The sequence below is a fragment of the Cyanistes caeruleus genome, chromosome 1 (genome assembly GCF_971803275.1).
Source record: "Cyanistes caeruleus chromosome 1, bCyaCae1.hap1.1, whole genome shotgun sequence".
In the NCBI taxonomy this organism is placed as follows: Eukaryota; Metazoa; Chordata; class Aves; order Passeriformes; family Paridae; genus Cyanistes; species Cyanistes caeruleus.
The window spans coordinates 152544638-152564661 of record NC_141701.1 but is presented as its reverse complement, the minus strand read 5'-3'; the positions used below and the strand labels follow the sequence as shown (position 1 = coordinate 152564661).

At 69.4% G+C, this 20024-nt stretch overlaps 2 protein-coding genes across 3 annotated transcripts; both read right to left on the bottom strand.

Moving 5' to 3' along the window:
* Positions 1–665: 665 nt before the first annotated feature.
* Positions 666–6186, bottom strand: LOC147656065 (uncharacterized). Its single transcript, XM_086855902.1, has 4 exons — positions 6130–6186; positions 5560–5698; positions 3489–3584; positions 666–3054 (listed from the first exon to the last, which is right to left on the bottom strand). The coding sequence occupies exons 1-4, from the start codon at positions 6136–6138 to the stop codon at positions 1985–1987; spliced, it is 1314 nt and encodes a 437-aa protein (XP_086712028.1). The 5' UTR covers positions 6139–6186; the 3' UTR covers positions 666–1984.
* Positions 6187–7964: 1778 nt separating this feature from the next.
* On the bottom strand, positions 7965–16906 carry LOC147656064 (uncharacterized). Of its 2 annotated transcripts, none has more exons than XM_086852187.1 (5): positions 16850–16906; positions 15060–15199; positions 13689–13905; positions 13364–13477; positions 7965–12852 (listed from the first exon to the last, which is right to left on the bottom strand). In XM_086852187.1, the coding sequence occupies exons 2-5, from the start codon at positions 15081–15083 to the stop codon at positions 9806–9808; spliced, it is 3402 nt and encodes a 1133-aa protein (XP_086708313.1). In that variant the 5' UTR covers positions 15084–15199; positions 16850–16906; the 3' UTR covers positions 7965–9805. The 2 variants fall into 2 exon arrangements, with proteins under 2 accessions (XP_086708313.1, XP_086708412.1); XM_086852286.1 differs by having other exon boundaries at positions 13689–13797.
* Between the last annotated feature and the right edge of the window lie 3118 nt (positions 16907–20024).

Sequence of the window (20024 nt, the reverse complement as noted above, 5' to 3'; positions counted from 1 at the left end):
GGGGGTTTTTTTTGGTTTTTATGGGGTTTTTTTTGGTTTTTATGGGGTTTTTTTTGGTTTTTATGGGGTTTTTCTGGGTTTTTTGGGGGGTTTTATGGGGTTTTTTTTGGTTTTTCTGGAGTTTTTCTGGAGTTTTTCTGGGTTTTTTTTGGTTTTTCTGGGATTTTCTGGGGTTTTTTTGTGTTTTTCTGGGGTTTTTTTGGTTTTCTGGGGTTTTTCTGGGGTTTTTCTGGGGTTTTATGGGGTTTTTCTGGGTTTTTTTTTTTGTTTTCTGGGGTTTTTTTGTGTTTTTCTGGGTTTTTTTTGTGTTTTTCTGGGGTTTTTTTGGTTTTCTGGGGTTTTTCTGGGGTTTTTTGGAGTTTTTCTGGGGTTTTTTGTGTTTTTCTGGGGTTTTTTTGGTTTTCTGGGGTTTTTCTGGGGTTTTCCATTCCGGCTTTCACAGGAAGGGATCAGCACCCCCGGCCCCACCGTTGGGACCGGAGAGAACCGCGCTGCCGGCAGCTCTGGGGCTGTTTTCAGGGTGTAAAACTGCTCACAAAGATCGTCCCCGAGCGAGAGAACTCCCAGAAACTCCTCCTCGGGAACAGATCCGCTGCAATTCCCTCCGGCCCCGAGAAAACCGAACCCCCACAGCCCCCTCCCAATTACAGAGATCACACAGAATAGAAATAAATAGAATTAAATGGAACAGGGAGAACAGAATGGAGCAGGAAGCAGAAGCGAACAACTGGAGTAACTTGAATAAAACAAAAGAGAAATAATAAAAAAGAATGATAAATTACATAGAAAAAAAATAATAAAATAAAATAAATAAATAAAACGTCTGACTTTAAATACGAGCACGGGGCAGGGCCCCGGTGGGACTGGCAGGGACTGGGAAATGCCCCGGGGGGACATTCCAGGATCCAAAGGTACTTCAGTGTCTGAGGAGAGCTCGGAGAAACATCCCTGGGGGTGTTCCAGGGTCTGAAGATACCTCAGGGTCACAAGGAAACATCCCTGGGGGATTTTCCAGGGTGTGAAGATACCTCGGGGTCACGGAGAAACATCCCTGGGGGATTTTTCAGGGTCTGAAGATACCTCGGGGTCACAGGGAAACATCCCTGGGGGATTTTCTCACGGGGAACCGTCCCAGAGGGATTTCCCTGGGAGAGCTGGGGAGCGCTGGGGACATCCCAAGCTCCAAAGGGACATCCCAAGGTCCAAAGGGACATCCCAAGGTCCAAATGGACATTCCAAGGTCCAAATGGACATCCCAAGGTCCAAAGGGACATCCCAAGGTCCAAAGGGACATCCCAAGGTCCAAAGGGACATCCCAAGGTCCAAAGGGACATCTCAAGGTCCAAATGGACATCCCAAGCTCCAAATGGACATCCCAAGCTCCAAATGGACATCCCAAGCTCCAAATGGACATCCCAAGCTCCAAAGGGACATCTCAAGGTCCAAAGGGACATCCCAAGGTCCAAAGGGACATCCCAAGGTCCAAAGGGACACGGAGAATTGTCCTGGAGAGCGTTTCCGAGGTGGGCAAGGCACATGGAGGAGGTCCCGGAGGGACCCGGGGGACATCGCAGACGCTTTAGGAGCCAAAGGGAACCCGGAGACATCCCGGGGTTCCCCAGCTCTGAGGGGACACGGAGGAGTCCCGGGGTTCCAGCAGCGAGGTCACATCCACCGGAGCACCGCGATGGCCCCTCGGCTACTGCTGGTCACCCGCCGGGAGCCCCCTGTGCCCAAGGGGGTCCCTGTCCCCAAGCACGGCCCCATCCCCGCGGGGGTTCCTGTCCTTGGGGGGTCCCCATCCCCGCGGGGGTCCCCATCCCTGAGCAGGTCCCCACCCCCACAGGGGTCCCTAACGCTGTCCCTGTCCCCAAGCACGGCCCTATCACTGCTGGGGTCCCTGTCCCCTGGGGGGTCCCTGTCCCCTCGGGGATCTCTGTCCCTGTCCCTGTCCCCTCAGGGGTCACTGTCCTTGTCCCTGTCCCTATCCCCGTGGGGGTCCCTGTCCCCTGGGGGGTCCCTGTCCCTGTTCCCCTGGGGATCTCTGTCCTTGTCCCTGTCCCTGTCCCTGTCCCTGTCCCCGTCCCCTGGGGGGGTCCCTGTCCCTGTCCCCCCGGGGGTCCCTGTCCCTGTCCCCTGGGGGGTCCCTGCCCCTGTGGGGATCTCTGTCCCCGTCCCCTGGGGGGTCCCTGTCCCTGTTCCCCCGGGGGTCCCTGTCCCTGTCCCCTGGGGGGTCCCTGTCCTTGTCCCTGTCCCTGTCCCCGTCCCCCCGGGGGTCCCTGTCCCCTGGGGGATCTCTGTCCCTGTCCCTGTCCCCGTCCCCTGGGGGGTCCCTGTCCCCTCGGGGGTCTCTGTCCCTGTCCCCGTCCCCACCGCCCGGGGGTCCGTGCCCGCGGGGCCGGCAGTGTCGCCGCGTTCTGCGGTGGCTGCTGAGGTTGGCCCGGGAGGCGAAGGCGCGGCCGCAGCGGGGGCAGGGGAAGGGCCGCAGCGCCGAGTGCGCCCGCCGGTGCAGCCACAGGTGCCCCCGGTGCGGGAACACGCGCCCGCACTCGGGGCACGGGTGGGCGCGCTCGGGGCGCCCGTGGCCCCGCAGGTGAAGCTCCAGGCTCTCCCTCCAGCTGAAGCTGCGCCCGCAGCGCCCGCACTCGAACGGCCGCTCCTGGCCCGGGAAGCGCCGCGGGGGCCGCGCCCGGTGCCCGTCCCGGTGCCGCAGGAGATCCCCCCGCAGGCAGAAGGAGCGGCCGCAGTCGGGACAGTCGTGCCGGGCCCGGGCCCCTCCCCGCAGCTTCTTGTGAGCCAGGAGGCTGCGGCGGTGCCGGAAGGTTCTGCCGCAGGAGCCGCACGGGTGCGGCCGGCCCGGGGGCGCCCGGAGCGCGGCCCCGGCCCCGCAGCTCGGCCCGCGCACCCGGAGCCCCGGCACCGGCGGCGGCCACCGGGGCCGGGCCCTGGCGCAGCCCCCGGGCTCGCTGCCACCCCGGCAGGAGCGGGGGACACCGGCCCGCGGGTCCCGGCGCCCCCCGGTGTCATCCTTGCTGTCGCAGCCGCTCCAGGCACCTGCTGGGAACGGAGCGTCACCGCGCCACGGTCCCGGAGCCACCGCCGGTGCCACCACCGCCCCCCCCCCGTGACACCGCGGGGGGACCCCGGGCCCGGCCAGGGGGTGTCGGACACCTGTCCGAAATGTCACCACCTGTCCCACCTCCGGCCAGGGCCAGCCCCTCGTCCCACAGCGAGCCCCCAGACCCGCGGGGTGTCCCCAGGTGTCCCCACAGGGTGTCCCCAGGTGTCCCCAGGGGTGTCCCCAGGGGTGTCCCCAGGTGTCCCCAGGGGTGTCCCCAGGGTTGTCCCCAGGTGTCCCCAGGGGGTCCCCAGGTGTCCCCAGGTGTCCCCAGGGCTGTCCCCAGGTGTCCCCAGTGGTGTCCCCAGGTGTCCCCAGGTGTCCCCAGGGCTGTCCCCAGGTGTCCCCAGGGCTGTCCCCGGTCACTCACCCCTGTCAATGGTGTCAGGAGCTCCGCTCTGCCCCCCGGCGCAGGGAACCCCCCCGTGTGACTCCTCCTTCACGTGGCTGACCTTGGAGTTGGGGTCTGTGTGGGAGAGGGGACCCTCAGTGTCCCCCACAGCGGCAGGGAATTGTCACCAGGCCGGGGGCTGAGCTGGGGACAGCGGCCCGGGGCACCCGCAGCCATTTCAACACCCCGGGGACACACGGAGGGATGGGGGGAGCCCCGGGGGGCAACCGGGCTGCGGACCCCGGCCCAGCCTGCGGACCCCGGCTTGGCCTCCAGACCCCCGGCCCGGCCTCCAAACCCCGGCCCAGCCTGCGGACCCCGGCCCAGCCTGCGGACCCCCGGCCCGGCCTTCAACTGTGTCCCCAGCCCCATGTCACCCCTGCCCATGTCACACCTGCCCATGTCACACCTGTCCCATGTCACCCCTGCCCATGTCACCCCCACCCATGTCACACCCTGCCCATGTCACACCCTGCCCATGTCACACCTGCCCATGTCACACCTGCCCATGTCACCCCTGACCATGTCACACCTGTCCCATGTCACACCTGTCCCATGTCACACCTGCCCATGTCACACCTGTCCCATGTCACACCTGTCCCATGTCACACCTGCCCATGTCACACCTGCCCATGTCACCCCTGCCCATGTCACACCTGTCCCATGTCACACCTGCCCATGTCACCCCTGCCCATGTCACACCTGCCCATGTCACACCTGTCCCATGTCACACCTGTCCCATGTCACACCTGTCCCATGTCATCCCCAGCCCCATGTCACCCCTGCCCATGTCACACCTGTCCCATGTCACCCCCACCCATGTCACCCCTGCCCATGTCACCCCTGCCCATGTCACCCCTGCCCATGTCACACCTGTCCCATGTCACACCTGTCCCATGTCACCCCTGCCCATGTCACACCTGTCCCATGTCACCCCCACCCATGTCACCCCTGCCCATGTCACCCCTGCCCATGTCACACCTGTCCCATGTCACACCTGTCCCATGTCACACCTGCCCATGTCACACCTGTCCCATGTCACACCTGTCCCATGTCACACCCGTCCATGTCACACCCTGCCCATGTCACACCTGCCCATGTCACCCCTGCCCATGTCACACCTGTCCCATGTCACACCTGCCCATGTCACCCCTGCCCATGTCACACCTGCCCATGTCACACCTGTCCCATGTCACACCTGTCCCATGTCACACCCTGCCCATGTCACACCTGCCCATGTCACACCTGTCCATGTCACCCCTGTCCCATGTCACACCTGCCCATGTCACCCCTGCCCATGTCACCCCTGCCCATGTCACCCCTGCCCATGTCACACCTGTCCCATGTCACCCTTGCCCATGTCACCCCTGCCCATGTCACACCTGTCCCATGTCACACCTGCCCATGTCACCCCTGCCCATGTCACACCTGCCCATGTCACACCTGTCCCATGTCACACCTGTCCCTTGTCACCCCCTGTCCCATGTCACACCTGTCCATGTCACACCTGTCCCATGTCACCCCCACCCATGTCACACCTGTCCCATGTCACACCTGTCCCATGTCACCCCTGCCCATGTCACCCCTGTCCCATGTCACACCTGTCCATGTCACCCCTGTCCCATGTCACACCTGCCCATGTCACCCCTGCCCATGTCACACCTGTCCCATGTCACCCTTGCCCATGTCACCCCTGCCCATGTCACACCTGTCCCATGTCACACCTGCCCATGTCACCCCTGCCCATGTCACACCTGCCCATGTCACACCTGTCCCATGTCACCCCTGCCCATGTCACCCCTGCCCATGTCACACCTGCCCCATGTCACCCCTGTCCATGTCACACCTGTCCCTTGTCACCCCCTGTCCCATGTCACACCTGTCCATGTCACACCTGTCCCATGTCACCCCCACCCATGTCACCCCTGCCCATGTCACACCTGTCCCATGTCACCCTTGCCCATGTCACCCCTGCCCATGTCACACCTGTCCCATGTCACACCCTGCCCATGTCACCCCTGCCCATGTCACCCCACGCCCCGACCCTCACCCCTCAGGGCGGCCACCAGCTCGTGGTTGTCGCACATGACCTGCCGGTGCAGCGCCCGCTGCCAGGGCGCCAGCTGCGCCCACTCCTCGGGGGAGAAATACACGGCCACGTCCTCGAATGTCACCTCCTGGAACGTCACCTACGGAATGTCACCTACGGAATGTCACCTATGGAACGTCACCTATGGAATGTCACCTCCTGGAACGTCACCTACGGAATGTCACCTACGGAATGTCACCTACGGAATGTCACCTATGGAATGTCACCTACGGAATGTCACCTACGGAATGTCACCTCGGGGGGCGGCCCCCGGCAGGGACAGCGCGGGGCTCAGGGGGGGCGGCCCCCGCTGGGCTCCCCCGGGCGGGACCCCCGGGCTCATCCCGCCCAACGCCCCCTCCCCTCCGCAGGGACCCCCGGGCTCATCCCGCCCAACGCCCCCTCCCCTCCGCGGGGACCCCCGGGCTCATCCCGCCCTACGCCCCCTCCCCTCCGCAGGGACCCCCGGGCGGGGCCCGGCCCCTCCGCCCCCCCCGCCGCCCCCCAGCCCCGGGCCCGGCCCGGCCTCACCCGCTGCATGGCCCGATGGCGGCGGCGGAAGGGGCCGGGCCGGGGGCGGCACCGCCGGGGGGCGAGCACCGGAACGAACCGGAACCGGAACCGGAACCGGAACCGGGCAATGGGGGGGGCACCGCCGGGGGGCCGAGCACCGGAACGAACCGGAACCGGACACCGGGCAATGGGGGGCACCGCCGGGGGGCCGAGCACCGGAACGAACCGGAACCGGACACCGGGCAATGGGGGGCACCGCCGGGGGGCCGAGCACCGGAACGAACCGGAACCGGACACCGGGCAATGGGGGGCACCGCCGGGGGGCCGAGCACCGGAACGAACCGGAACCGGCTGCTGGGGACACCGGGATCCGGCCCCGCTCCGCCACCCCGGCAGCGCCAGCCGCCCCCCGGACGGTGGGGACACGGGGACACGGGGACACGGGGACACGGGGACACGACCCCCGCCCAAGGCTCCCCCCAGCCCCAGGAACCGGCCTGGTGGCTCCGGGGGTCTGGGAGCCCCGAACCGGAGGGTCCAGCACCAGAGGGTCTCTCTCATCCCGGTGGGTCTCACCCCGGTGGGTTTCACACTGGAGGGTCCCACCCCGGTGGGTTTCACGTTTCACACCGGAGGGTCTCTCTCACCCCGGTGGGTTTCACGTTTCACACTGGAGGGTCTCACCCCGGAGGGTCTCACCCGGGAGGGTCCCACACCACAGGCTCCCGCACCGCGTGCCCACCCCAGGCCAGGGACACCCGGAGCCCCCCGGGCCTGTCCTGCAGCCCCCGTGCCCAAAGCTCCCGGGACCCGCCCGGGGGGCACCGGCTGTCCCCAGCCAGGGCAGGGGGTGTCGGGGTCCCCGCCGGTGCCCCCCGTGGGAGCCACAGTGCGAGACCCCCCCAATCTGTCCCCAGGGAGCACCGGGGACACTGGTGCCACCCCCGTGGGTGACAGTGACCACGGGGCCGGCCTGACCCCAACCCTGAGCTCACCTGGTGTCCAGGTGTGCTCGGCTGGTCACAGAGCCCAGGTGGGAGGCACCGGCACCGGAGCTGGCACCGGAGCTGGCACTGTCCTGGCACCGTCCTGGCACCGTCCTGGCACTGGCACTGTCCTGGCACTGGCACTGTCCTGGCACTGGCACTGTCCTGGCACTGTCCTGGCACTGTCCTGGCACCGTCCTGGCACTGTCCTGGCACTGTCCTGGCACTGGCACTGTCCTGGCACCGTCCTGGCACTGGCACTGTCCTGGCACTGTCCTGGCACCGTCCTGGCACTGACACTGTCCTGGCACTGGCGCTGTCCTGGCACTGGCACTGTCCTGGCACTGGCACTGTCCTGGCACCGTCCTGGCACTGGCACTGTCCTGGCACCGGCACTGTCCTGGCACCGGCACTGTCCTGGCACTGGCACTGTCCTGGCACTGGCACTGTCCTGGCACCGGCACTGTCCTGGCACTGGCACTGTCCTGGCACTGTCCTGGCACCGTCCTGGCACTGGCACTGTCCTGGCACCGGCACTGTCCTGGCACTGGCACTGTCCTGGCACTGGCACTGTCCTGGCACTGGCACTGTCCTGGCACTGTCCTGGCACTGTCCTGGCACTGGCACTGTCCTGGCACTGTCCTGGCACTGTTCTGGCACCGTCCTGGCACTGGCACTGTCCTGGCACTGTCCTGGCGCTGTCCTGGCACTGGCACTGTCCTGGCACTGTCCTGGCACTGTCCTGGCGGCCCCTCGGCCACAGCCCAGGGCTCAGAGCCCTTCCCGGGGCTCAGGCCAGGACTGAGGCTCCGGAGAGACCCCCGGGCCCCCCCCGCCCACCCCAGAGAGAGCAGCGGGAGCCGCAGAGCCATCAGAAGCTTTTATTTTAAATAACTCAAAAAATGGAATTGCGGAGAGCGGAGCTGCGGGCGGGGGGCTGCGGCGGGACCCCCGCCCGCCCGGGGCTCCCGGGGCGGCCGTCCCGGTGTCGCTCCGGTTCCCTCGGGGATGAAGCGGTGGCAGCCCGGTCCGGAGCGCGGCTCCCGGCTCTGGCACGCCGGGGGGACCCGGAGCCGCCACACAAAGCCCAGCGAAGCATCCCGTGCCCCCCGTGGCACCGGAGCCTCCCGCGGCCCCGGCCCCCCCGGCACCCCCATCCCAAACCCAGCACCGAGTCCCCAAGCGCGGTCACCCAGAGCAAGCAGAAGCACAAGCGGCCCCCCCATCCCCCCGGCTCCGGAGGCGTCTCCGGGGCCCTTCCCGGCTTTTCCCGGCCTTTCCCGGCTCTTTTCCGGCTGTTTTCCCGGCCCTTTTCCGGCCCTTCCCGGCTGTATTCCCGGCCCTTTTCCGGCTGTATTCCCGGCTGTTTTCCCGGCTTTTCCCGGCCCTTCCCGGCTGTTTTCCGGCCCTTCCCGGCTCTTTTCCGGCTGTTTTCCCGGTCCTTCCCGGCCCTTCCAGGCTCTTTTCCGGCTCTTTTCCCGGCCCTTTCCGGCTCTTTTCCCGGCCCCTCCCGGCTCTTTTCCCGGCCCTTCCAGGCTCTTTTCCCGGCCCTTTCCGGCTCTTTTCCCGGCCCCTCCCGGCTCTTTTCCCGGCTTTTCCCGGCCGTTTCCCGGGTGCTCCCCGCTCTCCCCCCGGCTCAGCCGCTCCCGGCGCTCCCGTCCCAGCCGCGCCCTTAAAGCAATGCCACCCATCCAGAACAGCGTGGAATCTTCTGGAAGCCGAGGGAGCCCCCGAGGGCCCCTCTGGTGCCGAGTCTGGCCGCAGTGGATGCAGCTCGGCCGTGTCCAGCTCTCCTGGAGCCAAGGCGGCCGATCCGGCTCCAGCGCTGCCACCGCCGCCCTTTGGTGTCTCCCCCGGCCAGGAGCGGGTCCCGGCTCTGCTGTCCCCACTCCCTGCCGGGGGCTCCTCCGAGTCCCGGAGCTGAATCCGGCCCCTGGGCGGTGTCCCCTGGGCTGTGTCCCCTGGGCGGTGTCCCCTGGGCGGTGTCCCCTGGGCTCCGTCCCCTGGGCGGTGTCCCCTGGGCTGTGTCCCTGGGCTGTGTCCCCTGGGCGGTGTCCCCTGGGCTGTGTCCCCTGGGCTGTGTCCCCTGGGCGGTGTCCCCTGGGCGGTGTCCCCTGGGCTGTGTCCCTGGGCGGTGTCCCTGGGCGGTGTCCCCTGGGCGGTGTCCCTGGGCTGTGTCCCCTGGGCTGTGTCCCCTGGGCGGTGTCCCTGGGCGGTGTCCCCTGGGCTGTGTCCCCTGGGCGGTGTCCCCTGGGCGGTGTCCCCTGGGCGGTGTCCCTGGGCGGTGTCCCTGGGCGGTGTCCCCTGGGCGGTGTCCCTGGGCTGTGTCCCCTGGGCTGTGTCCCCTGGGCGGTGTCCCCTGGGCTGTGTCCCCGGGGCGGTGTCCCCTGGGCTGTGTCCCCTGGGCGGTGTCCCCTGGGCGGTGTCCCTGGGCGGTGTCCCTGGGCTGTGTCCCCTGGGCTGTGTCCCCTGGGCGGTGTCCCCTGGGCTGTGTCCCCTGGGCGGTGTCCCCTCGGCTCCATCCTCTCAGCTCCATCCTCCTCCAGGTTCACCGCGGTGGGCGCAGGGCCCAGGGCCGGCCCCTGCCGGGGGTCTCGGTGTGGTTTCAGTGTGGGGGGTCACGGGCAGCCGGGGCACGGGGCGGGGGTCCCGGAGCGGGGGTCTCACAGGCAGCCGGGGCACGGGGCGGGGGTCCCGGAGCGGGGGTCTCACAGGCAGCCGGGGCACGGGGGGGGTTTCTCCTCGCCGCACTCCCGCTCCGGCGCCCCCGGCCCTCGCTTCTCCTCGAAGGCCCGAGCGCAGCCCCCGGCCTTGGCCCAGAGCTGCCCGCGGGGGGGCTCGGGGGGTCGCGGGGCCAGGCAGGCGGCGCAGCAGCACGGCGGGGGCAGCCCCGGGGCCCGGGGGCTCGGGCCCGCCCCGGGGCACTTACAGGGGGGCACCGGGGCCGGGGCGGCGGGGCCGGGCGGGGGCTCGTCCTGCATCAGCTGCAGGAGGATGTCGGCGGCGCCCGAGGGGCTGTCGGGGCGCGCCGGGGGCGCCCCGCGGGAGCAGGGCGGCAGCAGCAGCGCGGGGGGCTCGGGGCCCTTGGGCAGGGGGTCCCCGGCGGCGCAGGCCGGGGCCAGGCCGGGGCCGTGGGTGCGGCGGTGCCGCAGCAGGTGAGCCTTCTGGCTGAAGCCCTTGCCGCAGTCGGCGCAGCGGAACGGCCGCTCCCCGGTGTGCGTCCGCAGGTGCACGGCCAGGTTCACCTTCTGCCGAAAGCGCTTCCCGCACTCGGCGCACGCGTGGGGCCGCTCGGCGCAGCCGTGGGGACACTCGGGGCACGCGTGGGGACACTCGGGGCACGCGTGGGGACACTCGGGGCACGCCTGGGGCTGCTTGGCGCAGCCGTGGGGCCGCTCACTGCAGGGGTGAGGATGCTCGGCACAGGGGTGAGGATGCTCGGCACAGGGGTGGGGATGCTCGGCACAGGGGTGGGGATGCTCGGCACAGGTGTGGGGATGCTCGGCACAGGGGTGAGGATGCTCGCCGCAGGTGTGGGGATGCTCGGCGCACGCGTGGGGCCGCTTGCTGCAGGCGTGGGGCTGCTCGCAGGGGTTGGGACACTCAGCGCAGGGGGGCGGCCGCTCGGAGCAGGGGGGCGGCTGCCCGCAGGCGTGGGGCCTCTCGCAGGAGGGGTGAGGATGCTCGGCACAGGGGTGAGGATGCTCGCCGCAGGGGTGAGGATGCTCGCCGCAGGGGTGAGGATGCTCGGCACAGGGGTGAGGATGCTCGCCGCAGCCGTGGCGCTGCTCGCCACAGGTGTGGAGCCGCTCGCCGCAGCCGTGGGGACACTTGGCGCAGCCGTGCAGCTGCTCGCCGCAGCCGTGGGGCCGCTCGGCGCCGCCGTGGCCCGGCCGGAGCCCCCCGTGCTCGGCGCAGGCCTCCCCGCAGAGCGCGCAGGGGAAGGGGCTCCCGGCGGGGTCCAGGGCGCCGGGGGCCGGGCCGGGGGTCCCGGTGTGCACGCGCTGGTGCACCCGCAGGGACAGTTTGCTCTTGAAGCGCTTGGGGCACTCGAGGCAGGTGAAGGGCTGGCGGCCCAGGTGCGTCTTCTGGTGTGCCAGCAGGTTGGGCTTCTGCGCGAAGCGCTTCCCGCACTGGGCGCAGGCGAAGGGGCGCTCGCCCGTGTGCACCCGGTAGTGCGTCACCAGGTTGCCCTTCTGGTTGAAGCGGCGGCCGCAGACGCCGCAGGTGAAGGGCCGCTCACCTGTGTGGATGCGCTGGTGGGTGGCCAGGTTGGTTTTGAGGCTGAAGCGCTTGCCGCAGGTGTCGCAGCGGAAGGGGCCGCGCCCGCCGGCGCCGTGCCCGTGCCGCGGCGGCCGCTCGCACTGCGCCAGGCCTCGCCCGCACTCGGGGCACGGCCAGGGCCGGCCCTCGCCCGCCCGCGCCGGGGGGGACCCGGGGGGCTGCTCGGCGCCCGGCTCCGGGGGGGGCGCGCCGGGGCACGGCTTGTGCCCCGCGTGGCTCTTCTGGTGGGCGACGAGGGCGAGCCAGAGCCCGAAGCTGTTCCCGCACTGGTTGCAGATGAAGGGCTTCTCCGGGGGGGCCGCGGCATCCCCCGGCCCCGGCTGCGCCCCCAGGGGCCCCAGGAGGGGCGGGGCGGGGGCGAAGGGCGCGGAGGGCGCCTCGGGGGGCCGCAGCAGGGGCACCTTGGGGCAGAAGCCGTCGCCGCAGTGGGCGCAGGGGAAGGGGGGCTCGCCCGGGGGCGGGGGCGGGAAGCCCTTCTCGGGGCCGGGGAACAGCTCGGCGCCCTCGGGGAGCTTCGGGGCGGGCGGGAGCGGGGCGAAGGGAGCGGGGTCCTGCGGGGCGGGCGCGGGGGGCAGCAGGGCGGGCGCGGCCCCGAAGGGCGCGGCGGGGGCCGGGCCGCGCGCGGGGCAGCGGCGCTGGCGGGGGATGTGCGTCTTCTGGTGGGCCTTGAGGGACACCTTGTCCTTGAAGCACTTGTGGCACTGGGCGCAGGGGAAGGGGCGCAGGTCGGTGTGGGTGCTCTGGTGCGTGACCAGGTTGGTTTTCTGGGTGAAGCGCTTGCCGCACTGGGCGCAGGCGAAGGGCCGCTCACCTGTGTGCACCCGGTAGTGCGTCACCAGGTTGGTTTTCTGGTTGAAGCTGCGGCCGCACAGGAAGCAGGAGAAGGGCCGCTCGCCCGTGTGGATGCGCCGGTGCGTGATGAGGTTGGGCTTCTGCCGGAAGCTCTTCCCGCACTCGGGGCACACGAAGGGCGCGTCCTCGGGGCAGCCCCGCGCCGGCGCCCGCGCCCGCGCCTTGCCCTCGTCGGGGTGGGCGCCGTGGATGCGCTGGTGCGCCAGCAGGTTGGCCTTCTGCGAGAAGCTCTTGCCGCACTGGGCGCAGGGGAAGGGCCGCTCGCCCGTGTGCACGCGCCGGTGCGTCAGCAGGTTGGGCCGCTGGCTGAAGCTCTTCCCGCAGTCCCCGCAGCGGAACGGCTTCTCCCCGGTGTGGATGCGCTCGTGCGTCACCAGGCTCTGCTTCTGCCGGAAGCCCTTCCCGCACTGGGCGCAGCGGAAGGGGCCGGGGACGCCCCCCTGGGCCCCCCAGCAGCCGGCGCGGGGAGCCGGGGGGTCCCGGGGGGGCTCGGGGCCGCGCTGCCCGCCGGGGAACCAGCGGCCGGAGCTGCCGCCCGCGGCCGGAAACAGCTCCAGGGAGCCGGCGCCGATCCCGGGCTTCTCCTCGGGTTCCACCTTGCTCACCCGCCCAGGCTCCACTGCACCGGAGAGACGCCGGTGTTATCCCGGCTCCCGGGGAACTCCGGCCGTCCCGAGCGTTGGGGAGCCGGGCCAGGCCCCCTCCTTCCTTGTGGGCCCCTCACCACCGAACCGTGGGGACCTGGGACGCCCCGAAGGGCTCCCAAACCCCTCGGTTTGTGACACTCGGGTCCCAAAATGGTCCCAGCCGGCTCAGAATGGCAAAAACCCGTCTGAAATGGCCAAAAGTGGCTCGCAAAACTGGCCCGCAATGGCCACCAGCTGGCCCAGGGTTACCGTGCATTGGTCATAAACGGCTGGGAACTGGCCCAGAACGGCTCCAAAATGGCTGAAACCGGCCCAAAATGGCTGGAGAAGATCTTCAAACTGCTCCAAACTGGCTCAGAACAGCCCCCAGCCGGCCCCAAAAAGTCCTAAATTGGCCCAGAACGCCCCCAGACCATCCCGGGCCGTGTTTCCCCCCGAGCCCCCGAGCCCACGGCTCCCCTGTTCCCACAGCCCCACGCTCACCGGCGCAGGGGCTGCCCAGAGCCTTGGAGTCCTCCGGGCCCGTCCGCGCGGCTCCGAACGGCTCCTCCGGCGGCTTCATCCCGAACAAACCCCCCGGCTTGAAGAAGCGGTACCCTGGGGAGCGGGGAGCCGGCAGCGCGGCATCAGCGACGCTCCCCAAAGCCGGCCGCGGGCGAGGGGGGACGGAGCCGCCGCTGGGCCCCGGGAGCCTCCCGCAGCCTCTCCCATCGCCGGGAATCCCCGGGACGCTTTCATCCTCCCGCTTCAAAGCTCCCACAAAAATGCAGCGAGCCCCGTGCGGAAAATTCCCCGCGGCGCCGCTCACCTGTGCAGGGATCCGACGGGAGCTCGGCGCCGACGGCATCCAGCTGGGATCCGGCCCGCGGCGCCGGGCTCAGCCGCGAGTACGGGAGCAGATCCAGGGCGTGGGCGGGCTGGGGAGGGGGCAGCGGCTCAGCAGCGTTTTGGGGCCGTTTTGGGACGTTTGGGGACCTTTCCCTGGGTTTGGCCACTGGCCAAGGACAGGGATCGTGCCCCTGCTCCTGCATCCCAAATATCAGCTCTGGGTTCTTTGCTCCAGGATGGAGCTCACACCCCTGACCCCCAAACCAGAGCATTGACCCCCAAACAGGATCCCTGACCCCCAAACCAGATCCCTGCTCCCCAAACCAGAGCCCTGACCCCCAAACCAGAGCCCTGACCCCCAAACCAGAGCCCTGCTCCCCAAACCAGAGCCCTGACCCCCAAACCAGAGCATTGACCCCCAAACCAGAGAATTGACCCCCAAACCAGAGCATTGACCCCCAAACCAGAGCCCTGCTCCCCAAACCAGAGCATTGACCCCCAAACCAGAGAACTGACCCCCAAACCAGAGCCCTGACCCCCAAAGGGGATCCCTGACCCCCTAACCAGAGCATTGACCCCCAAACCAGAGCCCTGACCCCCAAACCAGAGCATTGACCCCCAAACCAGAGAATTGACCCCCAAACCAGAGCCCTCAGCCCCAAACCAGAGCCCTGACCCCCAAAGGGGATCCCTGACCCCCAAACCAGAGCCCTGACCCCCAAACCAGAGCCCTGACCCCCAAACCAGCTCCCTGACCCCCAAAGAGGTCCCTGTCCCCCCGGTCCCCGCTGCCCACGCCCCAAAGCCGTTCCTGGGGAGCCGGTCCCGCTTTTCCGGGGACACCGCACCCCACGAGTCCCCCGGGCCCCCCCGGATTCCCCTCGTGCCCCCAAAGTTCCTCTCGTGACCCCAAAGCCCCGGAGCCCGCTGGAGGCAGCGCCGGGGGTGGGGCCCCCCCGTGCCCCGGGACTTCCCAATGCGCCGAATTCCCGGAAAAACTCCTGGGGGGCTCCAGGGATTGTGGAGGAAAACCATCGGCAAAGCCCCCAGCCCCGGAACCCCCCCAGGAGCCCCCCCAGATGTGCGGGGGTGGCGGAGGAGCGGGGATCCCCCAGAACCCCCCCGGGATCCCCTCAGACCCCCCCGGAATCCCACCGGGATCCCCCCGGAACCCCCCCGGAACCTTCCCGGAACCTCCCCGGATTCCCCCGGGATCACCCCGGAACCCCCCCGGATACCCCGGGACCCCCCCAGGACCCCCCGGATCCCCACCGGGATCCCCCAGACCCCCCCGGATCCCCCGGATCCCCCCCAGGACCCCCCGGGATCCCCCCCGGGACCCCCCCCGTACCTGGGGCGCGCCCCCCGCGGACATCGCTCCCCCCGGGCCCCTCCCGGCCCCTCCCGGTTCTTTCCCGGTTCTTTCCCGGTTCTTTCCCGGCCGCTTCCTCTCCTTCCGCCACCGAGTCCCTCAAATGGCCGCGGCGGGTCCTGGGAGAGCGGGAGGGGCGGGATGAGAGCGGGACCGGGACCGGGACCGGGACCGGGAGGGGCGGGATGAGAGCGGGACCGGGAGCGGGATCGGAACCGGGAGCGGGATCGGAACCGGGAGCGGGATCGGAACCGGGATCGGAACCGGGAGCGGGAGCGGGAGCGGAACCGGGAGCGGGATCGGAACCGGGAGCGGGATCGGAACCGGGATCGGAACCGGGAGCGGGACCGGGAGCGGGATCGGAACCGGGATCGGGAGCGGGACCGGGAGCGGGATCGGGAGCGGGATCGGAACCGGGAGCGGGATCGGAACCGGGAGCGGGATCGGAACCGGGATCGGAACCGGGAGCGGGACCGGGAGCGGGACCGGGAGCGGGATCGGAACCGGGACCGGGAGCGGGACCGGGAGCGGGATCGGGACCGGGAGCGGGATCGGAACCGGGATCGGAACCGGGACCGGGAGCGGGATCGGGACCGGGATCGGAACGGGGAGGGGGATCGGGACCGGGAGCGGGACCGGGAGCGGAACCGGGATCGGAACCGGGAGCGGGCCGGAGAAGCGCGGCAGTCCCGGAGCGGCTCCGGCGGCCTCGGCCCCCCCCCGGAATTTGGGGTGCGGAAGGCGCCGAGCGGGGCCGGATCCGGCCGGGAACGGCGAGAACCGGGGAGCGCTGGGAGCTGTAGTTCGGGCCGGGGCTGCGGCGGCTGGGAGGCACCGGGAGCCTCCGGTGATCGGAGCGGGAACGGAACCGGGAACGGAACCGGAAATGGAACCGGGAACCGGGAACGGAACCGGAAATGGAACCGGGAACCGGGAACGGAACCGGGAACGGAACCGGGGACCGGGAATGGAACCGGGAACGGAACCGGGAACGGAACCGGGGACCGGGAATGGAACCGGGAACGGAACCGGGAACGGAACCGGGGACCGGGAATGGAACCGGGAACCGGGAACGGAACCGGGAACGGAACCGGGGACCGGGAATGGAACCGGGAACGGAACCGGGGACCGGGAATGGAACCGGGGACCGGGAACGGAACCGGGAATGGAACCGGGAACCGGGAATGGAACCGGGAATGGAACCGGGAACCGGAACAGCCCCGGGAACCGGGAACGGAACCGGGAACAGTCCCGAGGACCGGGAATAGCCTCGGGAAGAGCCCCGGGAACCGGAAGCAGCACCGGGAAGAGCCCCGGGAACCGGGACCAGCCCCGGGAACAGCCCCGGGAACAGGGAACGGAACCGGGAACAGCCCCGGGAACCGGGAGCAGCCCCGGAGCCAGCGGGCCGCAGCCCGGGGGGCTCGGGGGGGATCCCCGCTCTCCTCGGGCCCGGCCGCAGCCCGGGGGGCTCGGGGGGGATCCCCGCTCTCCTCAGGCCCGGCCGCAGCCCGGGGGGCTCGGGGGGGATCCCCGCTCTCCTCGGGCCCGGCCGCAGCCCGGGGGGCCTCACAGGGACCCCCGTGCGCCCCCGGCCTCCAGGGGAAGCCGCGGCCCCGCCGCCCCCCGGGGACTCCGGCAGCTCCTGACACCCCCACACAACCGGGACCCCCCAGACACCCCCGGGCCCCGCCGGGCCCCCGCTCCCGGAGCCCCCGGGCCCCCCGGCCGCGTGACCGCGACCCCCGAGGACCCCCCGGGAAACTCACGGGCGGCCGCGGCCCAGAGCCGAGATGACGTCAGGCGCGCGGTGACGTCAGCGCGCCGGTGACGTAATGGTGTCAGCGGCGGCCGCGCCCCGTTCCGGGTCGGGGGGCGGGGCCGGGGACAGCGCAGGCGCGAGGGGGTGGGAGGGGCCGGAGGGACCCCGGCCTGCCAATGTCACCCAGTGTCACCCAGTGCCACCCAGTGTCCCCTAGTGTAACCCAGTGTCACCCTAGTGTAACCCAGTGTCACCCAGTGTCACCCAATGTCACCCAGTGTCAGCCCATTGTCACCCAGTGCCACCCAATGTCACCCAGTGCCACCCAGTGTTACCCAATGTCACCCAGTGTCACCCCATTGTCACCCCAGTGTCACCCCCTGTCACCCCAGTGTCACCCAGTGTCACCCAGTATCACCCACTGTCACCCCAGTGTCACCCAGTGTCACCCAATGTCACCCAGTGTCATCCAGTGTCATCCAGTGTCAACCAGTGTCACCCCAGTGTCACCCAGTGTCACCCCAGTGTCCCCTAGTGTGACCCAGTGTCACCCCAGTGTCACCCAGTGTCACCCAATGTCACCCCAATGTCACCCCAGTGTCACCCCATTGTCACCCCAGTGTCACCCAGTGTCACCCAGTGTCACCCAGTGTCACCCCACTGTCACCCAGTGTCACCCAATGTCACCCCAACTGTCACCCAGTGTCACCCATTGTCACCCAGTATCACCTCATTGTCACCCTACTGTCACCCCACTGTCACCCCAGTGTCACCCAGTGTCACCCAATGTCACCCAGTGTCACCCAGTGTCACCCAATGTCACCCAGTGTCATCCAGTGTCAACCAGTGTCACCCCACTGTCACCCCAGTGTCACCCCACTGTCACCCAGTGTCACCCCAGTGTCACCCAGTGTCACCCAATGTCACCCCAATGTCACCCCAGTGTCACCCCAGTACTTCCCAGTGTCCCCTAGTGTCCCGCAGTGTCCCCCATGGTCACCCAGTGTCACCCCATTGTCACCCCAGTGTCACCCCAGTACTTCCCAGTGTCCCCTAGTGTCACCCCGTGTCCCCCCAGTGTCACCCAGTGTCCCCCAGTACAGCCCCAGTGCCTCCCAGTAACCTCCCAGTGCTTCCCCGTGCCACCCGCGCCCCCCGTGTCCCCCCCGTGTCCCCCCCGTGTCCCCCCAGTGTCCCCCACAGCTCCGGATGTCACCCCCCGTCCTTCATCACCTCCCTCCCCGCCGTGCTCCCGGGAGGGGACACCGGGGCGAGGGGACCCGGGAGAGCAGGAGGCTGTTCCAGGCTGCGGGGCATTCCCGGGACAGGGTCGGGTTCCAGGGACAGCGTGACCGGGGACAGGAGCCGTGACCGGGGACAGTGTGACCGGGGACAGTGTGACTGGGGACAGGAGCCATGCCCAGGGACAGGAGCCATTCCTGGGGACAGGAGCCATTGTGGGGACAGGAGCCATTCCCGGGGTCAGGAGCCGTTCCCGGGGTCAGGAGCCGGTCCCGGTGCTCAGGAGCCGTTCCCGGTGCTCTGGAGCCGTTCCCGGGGTCTGGCCCGGTCCCGGTGCCCAGGAGCCGTTCCCGGTGCTCAGGAGCCGTTCCCGGTGCTCAGGAGCCGTTCCCGGGGTCGGGAGCCGTTCCCGGTGCTCAGGAGCCGTTCCCGGGGTCAGGAACCGTTCCCGGTGCTCAGGAGCCGTTCCCGGGGTCAGGAACCGTTCCCGGGGTCAGGAGCCGTTCCCGGTGCCCAGGAGCCGTTCCTGGTGCTCAGGAGCCGTTCCCGGGGTCAGGAGCCGTTCCCGGGGTCAGGAGCCGTTCCCGGTGCCCAGGAGCCGTTCCCGGTGCTCAGGAGCCGTTCCCGGGGTCAGGAGCCGTTCCCGGGGTCAGGAGCCGTTCCCGGGGTCAGGAACCGTTCCCGGGGTCAGGAGCCGTTCCCGGTGCCCAGGAGCCGTTCCCGGTGCTCAGGAGCCGTTCCCGGGGTCAGGAGCCGTTCCCGGGGTCAGGAGCCGTTCCCGGTGCTCAGGAGCCGTTCCCGGGGTCAGGAACCGTTCCCGGGGTCAGGAGCCGTTCCCGGTGCCCAGGAGCCGTTCCCGGTGCTCAGGAGCCGTTCCCGGTGCCCAGGAGCCGTTCCCGGTGCTCAGGAGCCGTTCCCGGGGTCAGGAGCCGTTCCCGGTGCTCAGGAGCCGTTCCCGGGGTCAGGAGCCGTTCCCGGGGTCAGGAGCCGTTCCCGGTGCTCAGGAGCCGTTCCCGGGGTCAGGAGCCGTTCCCGGTGCTCTGGAGCCGTTCCCGGGGTCAGGAGCCGTTCCCGGTGCTCAGGAGCCGTTCCCGGGGTCAGGAGCCGTTCCCGGGGTCAGGAGCCGTTCCCGGTGCTCAGGAGCCGTTCCCGGGGTCAGGAGCCGTTCCCGGGGTCAGGAGCCGTTCCCGGTGCCCAGGAGCCGTTCCCGGGGTCAGGAGCCATTCCCGGTGCTCAGGAGCCGTTCCCGGGGTCAGGAGCCGTTCCCGGTGCTCAGGAGCCGTTCCTGGGGTCAGGAGCCGTTCCCGGTGCTCAGGAGCCGTTCCCGGGGTCAGGAGCCGTTCCCGGGGTCAGGAGCCGTTCCCGGGGTCAGGAGCCGTTCCCGGGGTCAGGAGCCGTTCCCGGTGCTCAGGAGCCGTTCCCGGGGTCGGGAGCCGTTCCTGGGGTCAGGAGCCGTTCCCGGGGTCGGGAGCCGTTCCCGGGGTCGGGAGCCGTTCCTGGGGTCAGGAGCCGGTCCCGGTGCTCAGGAGCCGTTCCCGGGGTCAGGAGCCGTTCCCGGGGTCGGGAGCCGTTCCTGGGGTCGGGAGCCGTTCCCGGTGCTCAGGAGCCGTTCCCGGGGTCGGGAGCCGTTCCTGGGGTCAGGAGCCGTTCCCGGGGTCGGGAGCCGTTCCCGGGGTCAGGAGCCGTTCCCGGTGCTCAGGAGCCGTTCCCGGGGTCAGGAGCCGTTCCTGGGGTCAGGAGCCGTTCCCGGGGTCAGGAGCCGTTCCCGGTGCCCAGGAGCCGTTCCCGGTGCCCAGGAGCCGTTCCCGGGGTCAGGCCCGGTCCCTGGAGCTGCTCCCGAGTCAGGATGTGGCTCCCTGGAGGCCCCAACGCCATTCCCGGGGTCTCTCCATAATCCCATCCCATGGTCCCGTTATTACCCCATTATTACCCCATTATTA